Source organism: Armigeres subalbatus, chromosome 1 (genome assembly GCF_024139115.2).
Source record: "Armigeres subalbatus isolate Guangzhou_Male chromosome 1, GZ_Asu_2, whole genome shotgun sequence".
Taxonomy (NCBI): Eukaryota; Metazoa; Arthropoda; class Insecta; order Diptera; family Culicidae; genus Armigeres; species Armigeres subalbatus.
The window spans coordinates 7,332,406-7,346,964 of record NC_085139.1 but is presented as its reverse complement, the minus strand read 5'-3'; the positions used below and the strand labels follow the sequence as shown (position 1 = coordinate 7,346,964).

Sequence of the window (14,559 nt, the reverse complement as noted above, 5' to 3'; positions counted from 1 at the left end):
AAAATGTTTCATTTAAACAACCTTAGAATTACAGTATACCCCCGCTGATCCGACAAATGTATGACCGGACTACCGGGGGCTTCTCTCGTTAATCCGACTGTCAAATCCATACAAATGAACCAAAACAAAATCACAGCACAAATTTGAAAACTGACAGCATAATGTGTTTAAATGGGTGACACTGGGTACGATTTTCAATAAAACGCCTTATGGAAATTTGCCACAAGGAATCGGTATGAATTTCAATATGTTGCCTTATGAATGATGATTTTCATTTGAAAAAAGTGAAGTGCGGCAGACTGGATTCAAACCATGGACGTCGGGGTCGGGAGGCCGATATGTAGACCACACGCCCATCGACGCTTGGGTATTCGAAGAGGTAACTGCGTATAAGAAGCACTGATGGTGGAATAATCAGTAGAATATTCATAAGGCGCCAGTTATGAATTTCGATAGTCCAGTTCGCTGAGTGGATGATACTTTTTAATCCGGAAAATTCCGAATTAGCGAGATCCGGACTAACGAGTCCGGATAAGCGGGGGGATACTGTATTTGCAGTGTGGGTAAATTGGGTTTATCCGTGATCAATTAGTTAAGTTCTGCCGCTTTCAATTTAGTCGTGTAATACTCACAGCATTTTGCTGGCCGGTCATCCGTCAAATGACAATTTGCGACAAAAAAAAAACCACGCGACGAACTTCAATAGACTTATGCAGGAGTTCATCGAATTCACTCACCCGACGGATTTTGACATTTGAGCGGGTCGTTTTCTCGAACAAAAGTTCATTTTGCGTTCATTATGCGACCCGCTCAAACGTCATAATTTCTTAGGGGAGTTCATTTTGCGTTAGTCTATGTAAATAGAAACATCGGTACTTCAAAACCGCGTACGCATATCTTCGCTAAATTCGTACAAAAATCGCATCAAAATGTTAACAAATCGGGTTTTTATGAAGAAAACCAGAAAAGGTAATAAGCGCATGCAACAAGGTTACGGAAATTTCCTCACCAATTCGTGTTTCAGGTGGGATAATCAAAGTTGTTCGCGAGCACTACCTGCGGGATGATATCGCCTGTGGGATCGCTTCGTGCGGTTTGTGCGGTCTGCTAACCGAATCGAGAACGACTTTGGACCGGAAGCCGGAATTTTGCAGCACCGTTTTCCCTGGACCGCACTACCTGATGCTGGATACGAATATAATTTTGTATCAAATTGATTTTCTGGAGTCGGAGGCCATCCGGAATGTGATCGTGCTAAGCACGGTACTGGACGAGGTGCGCCACCGGAGTCCGGCGATTTTCAAACGGCTGCGCAAGATTGTGGGTGATCCGGGAAGACGGTTCTTTACGTTTGTGAATGAGCACCACCGGGATACGTATTTGGGCAAGGGGGTTGGAGAGTCGGCCAACGATCGGAACGACAGGATGATTCGGAGGGCAGCCGTTTGGTACGGGAAGCACATCCGGCAGGAGGATTCAAAGAATAAGGTGAGAGTGGTTGTGTTGACGGATGATGCGGAGAACAGGCGGAAAGCGAAAGAGGATGGGCTACTCGTTTCGTCGGTGGCGGATTATGTGGCATCGCTGAGTGCGCATCCGGAACTGAGGGATAAAGTGTTCAACACCGAAAAATGGCAGGATCAATCGAAGATTATATTTCCTTCGCATCTGACGACCACGCAGATTCACGAGGGCATTAAGAAAGGAGAGTTGTTGCAGGGTAGTTTCTTCGCATCGAGAGATAATTTTCTCGAGGGAAATGTGCGAGTGGAAAGCATCGAAGAACCAGTTTTGATTCAGGGCAGGTTGAATCTAAATCGAGCCGTCGATGGGGACGTGGTGGCTGTTAAATTGCTGCCGAAAAGCGAATGGAAATGTCCGAGTGGTGTGGTTCTGGTGGATGAGCAAGCGGTTGATAACGAAGCGGTGGAAACTGCGGATCCCGAGTTTGAACAGAAGGAGGACACAGAAAGGGTCCCAACTGCAGCAGTTGTTGGCATCATTAAGCGAAAGTGGCGTCAGTATTGCGGCATATTGGCCGCCAATCCGATGGCATCGTCGACTCGGCATTTGTTCATAGCATCTGATCGAAATATTCCTCGGATCCGAGTTGAGACTCGCCAATCGGCACAACTGATCACGCAGAAGATTGTGGTGGCAATTGACTACTGGCCCAGACATTCAAAGTACCCTATTGGTCACTTTGTGAGAGCGCTAGGTGGAATCGGAGAGAAGGACACGGAGAATGAGGTAATTTTGTTGGAGCATGATGTCCCTCATGGAAGTTTCTCGGCCGAAATACAGGCTCAGTTGCCCAAGCTTCCATGGAGCGTCGATCCGGATGAGTACAAAAAACGAGTCGATTTGAGGGACATTACAATCTGTTCGGTGGACCCTCCCGGTTGCACGGATATTGACGATGCTTTGCACGCACGAAGACTTGACAATGGAAACATCGAGGTTGGGGTGCACATCGCCGATGTGACGCATTTCATCAAGCCTGGAACTCCATTAGATAAGGAAGCTGGTTCGAGGGCAACGACAGTCTATTTAGTGGACAAACGTATCGACATGGTACCGGATGTGCTCAGTTCTAATCTTTGCTCGCTTCGTGGAGGTGAAGAACGTCTGGCCTTCTCTTGTATCTGGGAATTGGATGACGGTGCAAATATAATCCATACCAAATTCCATAAGTCCGTTATAAAATCGAAAGCAGCTTTGACTTATCAGGAAGCGCAGTTGATAATTGATGACCCAACGCAGACGAATCAGACCGCCAAATCGCTAAGGCTTCTGAACAAGTTAGCCAAAATTCTCAAAAAACGTCGTATCGACAACGGAGCATTGGTTCTGGCCTCTCCGGAAATCCGATTCAACATCGACAGTGAAACGCACGACCCCATCGATGTCGTGGCCAAAAAGCTCCTGGACACCAACTCCATGGTCGAAGAGTTCATGTTGCTCGCCAACGTTTCCGTGGCGGCTAAAATCGAACGAGAATTTCCCGAATGTGCTATGCTGCGTCGACATCCTTGTCCACCGGATACCAATTTCGATCCACTTAAAAAGGCAGCAGCTTACCAAGGGTTCGAAATCGACACCTCGAGCGGAAAAAAATTGGCCACTAGTCTGGACCTTGCCGTCAAGAAGGACAATCCCTATTTCAACACTTTGCTCCGAATCCTGGCGACGCGATGCATGATGCAAGCCGTCTATTTCATCAGCGGAACCATTCAACAGCAAGAATACTTCCATTACGGTCTCGCCTCGCCCATCTACACCCACTTCACCTCCCCAATCCGACGTTACGCCGATGTGATCGTTCATCGTTTGCTTGCTGCTTGCATTGGAGCCGATGCCACCTACCCGGCTCTTCTGGACAAACAAGCCAGCTCCCAACTTTGCAACAATCTGAACTACCGCAACCGGATGGCCCAGTATGCAGGTCGCGCCTCGGTAGCCCTCCACACCCATCTGTTCTTCCGCGATCGCACCGAGGACGAGGAGGGCTACATTCTATTCGTCAAGAAAAACGCCATCCAGGTGATCATTCCCAAGTACGGCCTGGAGGGTACCATCTACGTAGCTGGGAAGAACAACGAGAAGCTTAAAAATGACGGACCGACCTTTGTGTACAACGAGGAAACGCAAACACAGTCCTGCGGCGAGGTGGAATTCCATGCGTTCGACCCGATCGTGGTTCGGTTGAGTTTGGACTCGACTAACGTGCAGCACCAGCGGTTGGTGTTCGAGCTCGTCACGCCACACATCGAGGGATTCAGCGTGGCCCCATTGGAGGCGACAAGCGGCGTTACGAAGCGAAAGGGCGATTCGGTGAACGACGGCGCCGAGAAGGTGTCCAAAAAGAGCAAGAAAGGTATGGATTTGTTGAATTGTTTATTCTGGTGAATTCAAACTAATGCAGTCTTTTTGTTTTGCAGGAAAAAAATAAAAGTTTAAAAGCAAGGAGTCTTGACGATAATTCCGTTGGATTTTTAGGGCATAAGAATGCAAACAGAATGAATAAAATTAAAAATTTACTCAAATTTTAATGCATTTTTTGATGTTTTGCTCATTTAATTTCATGAAACAGCGTATAAAAAAATCATAATATTTAAAAAAAACACATGGAAATTTGAAATAATTTTCTGGGGAACATCAGAAGAATATATCGGATTAATTAAGTCCAGAAAATAATGTCCATAAAGTTTTGGGAATTTGAATTCGCGCCACCTCACACGAAGATGGATTATAAAAACGAAGTCGTCAGATTCATACAAGGAGCACTGACAGCACAATCGCACATCAACTGACAGCATTACGCAAAAAATGCAACGAATCATCGGAGAAACGTCAAATTCAAACGATGATGTTTTTGTTTTGATGTTTTCGATTTACGTGTCGGATACGGGAATTTGCAGCAAAATTTATTCTCGTTTGTTGTGAAAAGTTCCGGATTAATATCGGTGTTTCGGACGTATTTTTGAATCCGCGGAATAAGTGATGTAAAGTCGTTTTGTGATTGTGATTTTTGTGCGATTTTGATAGGTGAAAGGTGATCCTTTGCCGGTTGTAAAATATGTCGTGGCTCAAGTTGAACGATAGTTTGAACAAAGTCAAGGGTCAGATTACCAGCTTTGCCCAGGAGGTTCTGGCAGAAGGTATTGTAGATGAACAGGACGAAGACGGCCAGCGTAATCCGGACCATGAGATTAAGGAGGCGCGGGAGAAAATTGGCGAACTGACGGGTTTGTGCGCGACGCAAGACCAAGAGGTGAGCTATAAGTATTTTTATTTTGGGCAATAGATTTGGAAGATCTAGAGATTTGGTGGCGCTGAAGTTGATGGCCTAACTTTTGCACCCAAATAACAATTTTGTATGAAATCTTGGAATGTGTATTGCTGGTATTGCTAGGTTTTTTAACAAAAACTTAAGCTATTTCAGAGGGTTTTTTTTATGTGCACAGAAAGGAGTTTCTATTCATCTATTCAATAAGATGTTATTTTCAGCATATTTTATATTATTTTATTTTTACTTTATTGATTCAAAAGGGACCAGGGGCCAAGTTTCTAATACTACCCGAAGCTATTCTAATTTCCACAGTGCTTCTAAGCGCTACTTGTACCTACTGTTTCCGTTACGATCTTTGCTCGAACCCGTGCCTTCGTTTTAAGTTGGACCCTTTGCGGAAGTAAACTTCCGACAAGCGGTGATAATCCTGCAGGGACACCGTTCTGGGAAAAAACCTCTTAGAAGGTCAGGTCTCCACGCTCAGCAATGAGCATTGATAAAAACAAGAGGAAGGGGGGAATTGCTGAATTCTTCACTTCCTTCTAAGAAACAAGGTTTCAAGACCGTCCTGCCAAAGCGAGGCAAGAATAGAAGAAAGCGGGAGACTTCAGATATTCCTTCTAACTCTAACATTGAAAATAATTCTTCTCCTATCGAACTGAGCAATCAGTTCGATTTGATTCATGACGCAATTGAGCAAATCCAATCCACCTCTAGCCAAGGTTATTCGATTCATGCGAAGAAGCAAAGGATTCCGCAAATTGTGGTATCTGTTGCCGAGTTTTGTGGCTTTAGGAATGAGATTTTGAGTAACCTTCAGGGGATCAAGGTTTCATTCCAGATTGCCAGGAAGAGTGACTGCCGTGTTTTGCTGGGATCTTTTGACGATCACAAACGTCTTCTTCAGTATTTAGCTAAGAAGCGGCATACATTTTTCACGTACGACGACAAAACTGAGCGATTGTTCAAAGTCGTCTTGAAAGGTCTCCGTGATAATAAACCACTGGATGAGATAAAATTGAAATTTCTCAATTACTTGTAATTGCTCAAAGCAATTTCAACGGTAAAATTTTATTTGAAGATTGCTTTGCGGAGTTGATTCATGCAGGAGGAATTCGTGGAGGAACTTTCGGAGGAATTCCTGGAGGAGCTACCGAAGAATTTCCTATTAGAATTTCCGGAGGAATTCCTGGAGCAACTTCCGAAGGAATTCATGGAGCAATTTCTGGGGGAATTCCTGGAGGAACTTCCGGAAGGATTCTTGGAAGAATTCCTGGAGGAACTTCCGGAGCATTTCCTGGAGCAACTTCCGGTGGAATTCCTGGAGGAACCTCCGGTGGAATTCCCGAAGGAACTTCCGGAGGAATCCCTGGAGGAACTTCCGAAGGAATTCCTGGAGGAACTTCCAAAGGAATCCTGGAGCAACTTCCGGAATAATACTTGGAGCAACTTCCGAAGGAATTCCTGGAGCAACTTCAGGAATACTTCCTGGAGCAACTTCCGGAGGAATTCCTGGAGGAACTCCCGGAGGAACTTCCGGAAGAATTCTTGGAGGAACTTCCTGAGGAATTCCTGGAGGAAATCCCGGAGAAATTCCTGGAGGAACCTCCGGAAAAATACCTGGAGGAACTTCCGGAGAAATTCCTGGAGAAACTTGCGGAGGAATTCCTGGAGGAACTTGCGGAGGAATTCCTGGAGGAACTTCTGTAGGAATTTTCTGGAGGAAATCCTGAAGGAACTTCTTTAGGAATTCCTGAAGGATTTTCCGAAGGAATTACTGGAGAAACTTCCAAAGAAATCTAGAGGAACTTCTGGAGGAGTTCCTGAAGGAACTTCCGGAGATATTCCTGGAGGAAGTCCCGGGGGAATCTCTGAAGGAATTTCCGGAGGAATTTCTAGAGTAACTTTCGCAGGAATTACTGGAACAATTTATGGAGCCACTTTCGAAGGAACTTCCGGAAGAAGGGCTGGGGGAAATTTCGAAGGAATTTGTGGACGCACTTTCGAAGGAATTGCTGGAGAAACTTCCAAATGAATTCCTGGAGGAACTTTCTGTAGAATATCGGGAGGATCTTCCGGAGTAGGGGAACAGACGGCTTTGGCAGGTTTTGTTCTATTATTGTCAGGGGGGTTTTTGTCGACCGAATTTTATGAAATTTGGAAAGAATGTTTGGGCCAAATTTGAGTGTAATCAGTCATAAAAAACCCCTGACAATAATAGAACAAAACCTGCCAAAGCTGTAATTCCCCCTACTTTAATTTGTGTTTTTTTTTATCGCAACAACAAAACGAAGCTTCTAGAGAACTTTTTGGAGGATTTTCCGGAGGAATTCCTATAGAGAAACTTTCTGAGGAATTCCTGAAGGGCCTTTCGAAGAAATTTCGGAAGAATCTTCATAGAGGAACTTCCGAAGGAATTCCTGGAGTTCGATTTCAGCACAAACTTCCGAAGAAATTTCTTGATGAACTTCCTGAAGAAACTTTCGAAGGGATTTTTGGTGGTCTTCTAGAGAAATTTGTGATGGACCTTCCTTATCGGAATTATCTACAACAGTACAGTATTCCTGGAGGAACTTCTGGACAGTTCAAGCATCAAATAATAGTATGTTCTACTGTTCTGAACTAGGTTCTGAATCAACTAGCATTTAATTAGGTAACTTTATTTTAATAATGAATCCTCGCTTAGCTTTTCAAAAGGTCCTAAGTAACATTTTGTTCATGATTTAATCTGAGTAGTGCAATCAAAAGCTTTCATATTGATCTGTTGATTGCACTATTCAAATTAATTCATGAAAAAATGTTACTTAGGTCCTTTTGAAAAGTTAAGCGAGAATCACATACAGTGGTTGGTTTCCTACCCGCCGCTGCCGTATCCAGGCGCTTACGTATATGTAAAAATAGCCAGCATGAGTTAACCATCTGAAGTTTGTATGGCGAAAGACATCTAACCCAGGTTTTCTCAATAGGAGAAAGATTTCACGAAAATCTATTTGGTACCAGTTATGTAGACACCTTCCTACTACGCCAACCAAATATTTTTTCGATTAAGTTGCTTATTTTTGAGATATTAAGCCTTAGATGCTTTTCGCCATTACTGATTTCCGAAAGTTAACTCCTAGTGTGCCGCTGTAAGCACGCTCAAAGTGGGCGATTCATTGAAATTAAATCGTATATTAATAATGAATCGCATATAGTGGTTGGTTTCCTACTCGCCACTGCCGTATCCAGGCGCTAACGTATATGTAAAAATAGCCAGCAAGAGTTAACCGCCAGAAATTTGTATGGCGAAAGACATCTAACGCAGGTTTTCTCAAAATTAGGAACTTTTTATGAAAAACTATTTGGTACCGGTTATGAAGGATGGTCTCCGCTACAACGTCTACCAAATATTTTTTCGATTAGGGTGCTTAATTTTGAGAATTCGAACCCATTTTTTTTGTTCGGGATGAACCACTGCGTCCATTTCATTGAACTTTTGTAGTATACCCGTGTCATTTGTTTAGTGCATGTTTTTCTGCTCCATTTCTATTGAGAAGAAATGAAATAGTCATTTTTTATTCATATATTTCTCAAGCTTAATGTAAGGCCTCTTTAGATTAAGGTACCGCTATTTATACCCTTCGAAAAATGGATTATACCAACTCTCAAAGACGCGCATCGGTACTGATGTTCAAACATATTTTTGCTTCTTCTTATGAGTTCCGAATTCGTTTTTGCACAGAGATCTGATTTAATTACGTTTGGCATTTTGAAATGTCACCTTTACACAGAGCTCTAATCAGTCAGAGGGTTTAGCAGATCCACCAAATTCGTATCCACTTCTTTCCTAATGAATCGCCTGCTTTGAGCGTGTTTACAGCGGCACAGAAGGAGTTAACTTTCTGAAATCAGTATGGCGAAAGGCATCTAAGGTTCGATTACTCGAAATTAAGCACTTTCATCAAAAAAAAATATTTGGTAGGCATGGTAGCGGACACCTTCCTGCATAATCGGCACCAAATAGTTTTTCATGAAAAGTTTCTTATTTTGAGAAAACCCGCGTTAGATGACTTTCGCCATACAAATTTCTTTCGGTTAACTCATGCTGGCTGTTTTGCGCATATACTATAGCGCCTGGATGTGACGGCGGCGAGTAGAAAATCAGCCACTGCCAATAATTCATTAATCAGCGCTCTGGAGCTTGGAGATTCATGTCGTCGGCTTCGAAACCAGCCTAAGATTGAGTTACGTTTTTACAATTTACTACATTGACTCCATTCAAAAGGAGCAAAAAATGGGTCATCTAAGAGCATATTATAGTCGTTCCATACTCTTCCAGCCATCACTCATAAGTATTAACAAGAATAGTAAGAACTAGAGCACAGTGTGGTAGATCTTACGCCGTAATGCAACACGAGGAGTGTCTACCCAGCATTACAGGCCCGTTAACTGCCTGGCTAATTGTTTCACTTCCCAAGCCATTCATCCTCTCAGCACGGGTCGCCTGACACCTTGGAATTCGGGGTTGGGGACGTCATATTGTCAGCTTCAGTGTTATACCGGGCCTGGCGATATGACTGGATTGACACCGTTACGCACTACTTCAGAGTATCCATATCCCAGCGTAACGGGACAAAAAATCGAACCTTAGATGCCTTTCGCCATACTGATTTCAGAAAGTTAACTCCTAGTGTGCCGCTGTAAGCATGCTCAAAGCAGGTGAATCATTCTGTTTTTGCTGATGAGCAATTTGATTTTCGCCACTCATCAGTTATTAAGAGTTACGAATGAATCGCCTGCTTTGAGCGTACTTACAACGGCAGACTAGGAGTCAACTTTCTGAAATCAGTATGGCGAAAGGCATCTAAGGTTCGATTTCTCAAAATTAAGCACCTTTATCGAAAAAATATTTGGTAGGCGTAGTAGCGAACACCATCTTTCATAACCGGTATCAAATAGTTTTTATGAAAAGTTCCTAATTTTGACAAACCCGCGTTAGATGTCTTTCACCATACAAATTTTCGGCGGTTAACTCTTGCCGGCTATTTGCGCATATACGATAGCGCCTAGATGTGAAAGCGGCGGGTAGAAAATCAGCCACTGCCAATAATGAATTATTGGCAGTAGCTGATTTTCTACTCGCCGCAGCCACATCCAGGCGCTATAGTATATGCGCAAAATAGCCAGCAAGAGTTAACCGCCAGAAATTTGTATGGCGAAAGACATCTAACGCTGGTTTTCTCGAAATTAGGAACTTTTCATGAAAAACTATTTGGTAGCAGTTATGTAGGAATGTGTCCGCTACTACGCCTATCAAATATTTTTTCGATGAAGGTGCTTAATTTTGAGAAATCGAGCCTTAGATGCCTTTCGCCATACTGATTTCAGAAAGTTAACTCCTAGTGTGCCGCTGTAAGCACGCTCAAAGCAGGTGATTCATTAAGCACCTTCAGCGAAATAATATATTATATTAGTTTTCTGAAAATATGTCTCTTGTTCGTATTTCACAGATATCACTGAAACCGAACACCCGATTGCAACAAAATTTTTAGGGATTCAATAGCAAAGTCATAGCTTTCATTTGGGGAAAAATCGTGCAAATTTGTACAGCTGAGATCTTGATGTGACATTTTTTTGGCAATGAAAACAATCAGTCTAATGCTTTATGTTCGTTTTTCAGATATATCTCCAGAACCCAATTTCTGATTCCAAAAAAATCCAATGCTTTTAATGGCAATGTCATAGCTTTCGTTTAAAGATGAAAACGTGCAAATCGGTTCACAGACGACTGAGATCTTGAGGTGACATTATTTTGCACATTCGTATTTCTCAAATATTTCGGAAACTAAATATCCGATTGCATATAAACGTTCAAAAAGAAAGGCATAGCTTTCGTTTAAAGATAAAATTGAAATCGGTCCACAGACGGCTGAGATCTTGAAGTGACATTTTTTGTAACGCACACACATACATACATGTGCTCAGTTTTTCGAGCTGAGTTGACTGGTATATATGACTTAGGTCTCCGAACCTCGGATAAAAAATCGATTTTCCGAGTGATCTTTATACCCTTCTTAGGGTGTAAGAAAAGTAAAAAAAAAGTTCCGCTTGGAGCTGGTCCTTCCCCCAGCCTTATTGTTCGTCAGCTCCTTAATGGTTTTGCTAAACCTCATCTAGTGTAGGCGGCTCCACGCAGCTTGGTCATCGTCTCTAATGCTTATTCTGTTCACCGATGCACTGTTACTTCCACCGTTTAACAACTTCGGTCATTGTACATGGCAGGATATGGCACTGACTTTCTCCGCACGCTATTGGCAGTCTCATAAAACCTTCGCATATCGGTCTGCTCAATTCTTTCCTGCGCCTCCTGTCGTTCGCCTGATTTTGGCCATAGTGGACTATATTGTTAATATATGATGCTGGGTCATTAGGCCGAAGACCATTCGGCCGAATGGTCATTAGACCGAACGGTCATTAGGCCGAATGAGAACTGGGGAGTGAGAAGTGAGTAGTGCGAAGTGAGGAAGAAGTAGAACGGAAAAAGAAGAAAGGGAAAAGGAGGAAGAAGTAAGAAGGAAGAAGGAAGAAAGAAGAAGGAAGAAGGAATGAAGAATAAGGAATAAGGAAAAAGGAAAAAGGTAGAAAGGAGAAAAAAGCGAAGAAGGAAAAATGAAGAAGAAAGAAGGAATAATTGAGAAAAAAGAAAGATTAATCCAACTAGCGGTGATGGTGCCTTTCTCGTTTCTTTTGAGTGAGTAATTTGTACGCACTTTTGGTATAAAAAAAAGTACTTTGGCCATAACTTCTGAGCCCATAGTCTGATCTGGCCAATTTTCAATCCGAAACAATGGGACAGGGTTCTGCGTCGAATGCAACTTGTTGCGAGCAAATCCAAGATAAGTGCCTGAAAAACGAGTGAGAATTTTGTATGTGTTTCTTATGTAAAAAAAAAAATGAATGTTGGCCATTACTTCGAAATCCATAGTCCGATCTGTTCAATTTTCAATACGAAACAATGGGACAAGATTCCGCGTCGAATGCAACTTGCGAGCAAATCGGTTAAGGAAAGGTGCCTGAAAAATGAGTGAGATTATTTTGTGCACACACATACACACGGGCTGTGAAATGGTGAGTTGACATCTGGGAAGGAGCGACCTACACAGCTCTGGTCCTCACAAGTTCCTATCTCACGCTTCCACGGGTCTTCCGATGACAATCGACCGCCAGCTAAGGGTTTTGTACTTAGCTGGTAGTGCAGCCTGGGCACTGTTGTCCTTCTGACATCAGCTAGAGTGAGTGGGTGCGACCAAAGGGACCATCGTTCCTAACCCCTAATCCCAAGGCGTTAAGCGACACGTGGCAATAGTTGGCAGCTCAGTGCGCAGCGCCAGCGTGGGTTACTTAACCTTCTCCTCGGCTACGCCGGTAGAGGTTATAGACGGCCCATGGCTTGTGGAGGCGATGAACCGCAAACGCGATAGGCTTTCGGCCTTCGAGGTGGCGACGGAACAGCTGGACGCCATCATCGACTTTGCGTCATCGAAGCATAATATCAGTAAGGACCTCAAGAGGAGCTTGCTGAAAATTCGTAAGTCGATGTTGGACGCCAAGCTGGAGAGGGCTGTCGGGACGGCCAAGTGTAAACCCGTGAAATCCGTGGAGTCGAGGTCTACCCATAATGAGGCCCAAGGATTCGCGGACTCGGGCAAGGTCGAATCGACCGAGGACGTGCCAGCGAAGACGGTGGTGCCAAAGTCTACCCAGACTGAGGCTCAAGTATTCGCGGGCACGTTGGGGGTGACTGCTCCAACGGAGCAGACACAAAAACGGGGGAGACAGTCTCCAGGGGATGAGCTCCCTGGGGGCCGCTCCAAAACGCGGAGGGTTACTACCCCGAACAAGGGTAGTGGGGCTCCCATACCGGGGGAGGAAGGACCTGGGAAGGTCCGTCCACCCAGGAAAGACGGTGGTAAGCGGTTACGACAGGCTGAGAGCTCTCAGCCGCCCCAGACCAGGGAAATAGAGGGGGATGACGCCTCCTGGACCCTGGTCAAGAACAAGAGGAAACCGAATACGTCAAGGGCCGAAAAGAAGGCCCAGGTGAATGAGGGTAGCAAGAAGTCTAGGGTAGGCGCCAATCGCGCCAGGAGCGATGCCCTAGTCATCAAGACGGAAGTACTCGGACGTCATGAAGGCGATGAGGAGTGACGTCAAGCTCGGTGAACTCGGCGCCGTACCCGGACGGGCGAGATGATCCTCGAGCTGAAGCGGAGCGTCTCGCAAAAGGGCGCCGCCTACAAGAAGTTGGCGGAGGAAGTCCTAGGCGAGACGGTCAAGGTGAGGGCACTCACGACGGAGGTGAATCTAAGGGTTAAAGACCTGGACGAGATCACCGAAGTCGAAGAGCTCGTCACGGCACTGCGGCGGCAGTGTGAAGTGGAGACGCTCATCGCAGCCGTTCGGCTACGGAAAGGTCCGGCAGGGACGCAGGTAGCATTGGTTCGGCTATCTGCAGCGGACGCCTCCAAGGTAGTCCCAATTGTTTGATTTGTTCCTGCGAAGCTGTGAACAGCAAGCACCCCATGGGGGTTCGAAGTGCCCGGCGTTTAAGCGTGCTGCAAAATTACAGTGCAGGTAACGCAGCTGGCTTGCTCGGCCTCGCCTGAGTGTCCGGTGTGCGCAGGTTTAGAGGAAACGGCGGAACACGTGTTGTTCGTGTGCCCACGTTTTCGCACAATACGTGACCACATGCTTGCCACATGTGGTCTGGACACTACCCCGGACAACCTAGTTCGGAGGATGTGTAAAGATGAAGTTGGCTGGAACGCCGTTTTATCGGCTAATTTGGGGTGCATGCGGCATCATCTTTCTTGATACCAGTCGTGCAGAGGGAAGCAGGCGCGAAGTCGACAGGATGTCTGTTGAGCAGATTCCCCCTCCATTGCTTAGGAAGAAAAAAAACATACACACAGACATCACTCCAATTCGTCGAGCTGAGTCGATCGGTATATAACACTATGGGTCTCCGGGACTCCTATAAAAAGTTCGTTTTTGGAGCGAACATATAGCCTATACGTATACTTTGTATACGAGAAAGGCAAAAAAGAAGAAACAAGAAGAAAGAAAGAAGCAACAGGCAAGAAAGAAGGATAAAAGAAGAAGGAAGAAAGATGAAAGAGAAAGAAAAAGGAAAAAGAATGAAGGAATAAAGAGAGAAGAAGAATGCAGAAAGAAGGAAGAGCGAAAAAAACGAAGAAGAAGGATGAAGAAGACAGATAGAAGAAGGAAAATGCAAGAAGGGAGAAGGAAGAAGGGGTAAGGTGAAGTAAGAACTTTTAATTTTTCACGTTTGTGCTAATTCGGCCTATTGGCCATTCGGCCTAATGACAATTCGGCCTATTGGCCTGACACCTTAATATATAATATTTGCTTTAACAAAAGTGAACTAAATAATATGAAAAGTTTGGAAAAGGCCTGTATTATGTCCCAATGTCCCATGGCCGTGTTACATGGGAACATTCCCGCCCGCCTGGGGGAAATCTCCAAAACTCCAGTCAGTGCCGTAAGTGCCAAAAGTGGGATCACGGAACTAAACATTGCCACATGGATGCTAAATGCATGATTTGTGGTGGAACCTCTCATGCCTAGGACGCCCGTCCTGTGAGAGAAAATTCCAATAAATTTAAATGTGCCAATTGTGGGGGCAATCATAAATCCAATTTCTGGGAATGCCCTTCACGCAAAAAAGTTTTGAATTCCCGTGCAAAATTGATGACGGGAAATTCCAA

General features: G+C 44.5%; 2 protein-coding genes across 2 annotated transcripts in view; both read left to right on the top strand.

The window, feature by feature from the left end:
• Positions 1 to 685: 685 nt before the first annotated feature.
• LOC134220591 (exosome complex exonuclease RRP44) lies at positions 686 to 4,052 on the top strand. Its single transcript, XM_062699685.1, has 4 exons — positions 686 to 704; positions 857 to 969; positions 1,025 to 3,877; positions 3,942 to 4,052. The coding sequence occupies exons 2-4, from the start codon at positions 930 to 932 to the stop codon at positions 3,950 to 3,952; spliced, it is 2,904 nt and encodes a 967-aa protein (XP_062555669.1). The 5' UTR covers positions 686 to 704; positions 857 to 929; the 3' UTR covers positions 3,953 to 4,052.
• A 319-nt stretch (positions 4,053 to 4,371) lies between these two features.
• LOC134220584 (thyroid receptor-interacting protein 11) overlaps positions 4,372 to 14,559 on the top strand; it is a 252,082-nt gene continuing 241,894 nt past the window's right edge. Inside the window, 1 exon segment of the mRNA XM_062699677.1 lies at positions 4,372 to 4,774. Coding sequence (XP_062555661.1) covers positions 4,580 to 4,774 — 195 coding nt within the window. The 5' untranslated portion in view covers positions 4,372 to 4,579.

Excerpts from the sequence above, each read along its gene's own strand:
- LOC134220591 (XM_062699685.1), top strand. The coding sequence starts at position 930 with ATGTTAACAAATCGGGTTTTTATGAAGAAAACCAGAAAAG. Across the intron at positions 970-1,024 it reads TATGAAGAAAACCAGAAAAG|GTGGGATAATCAAAGTTGTT; the intron begins GTAATAAGCGCA and ends TTCGTGTTTCAG.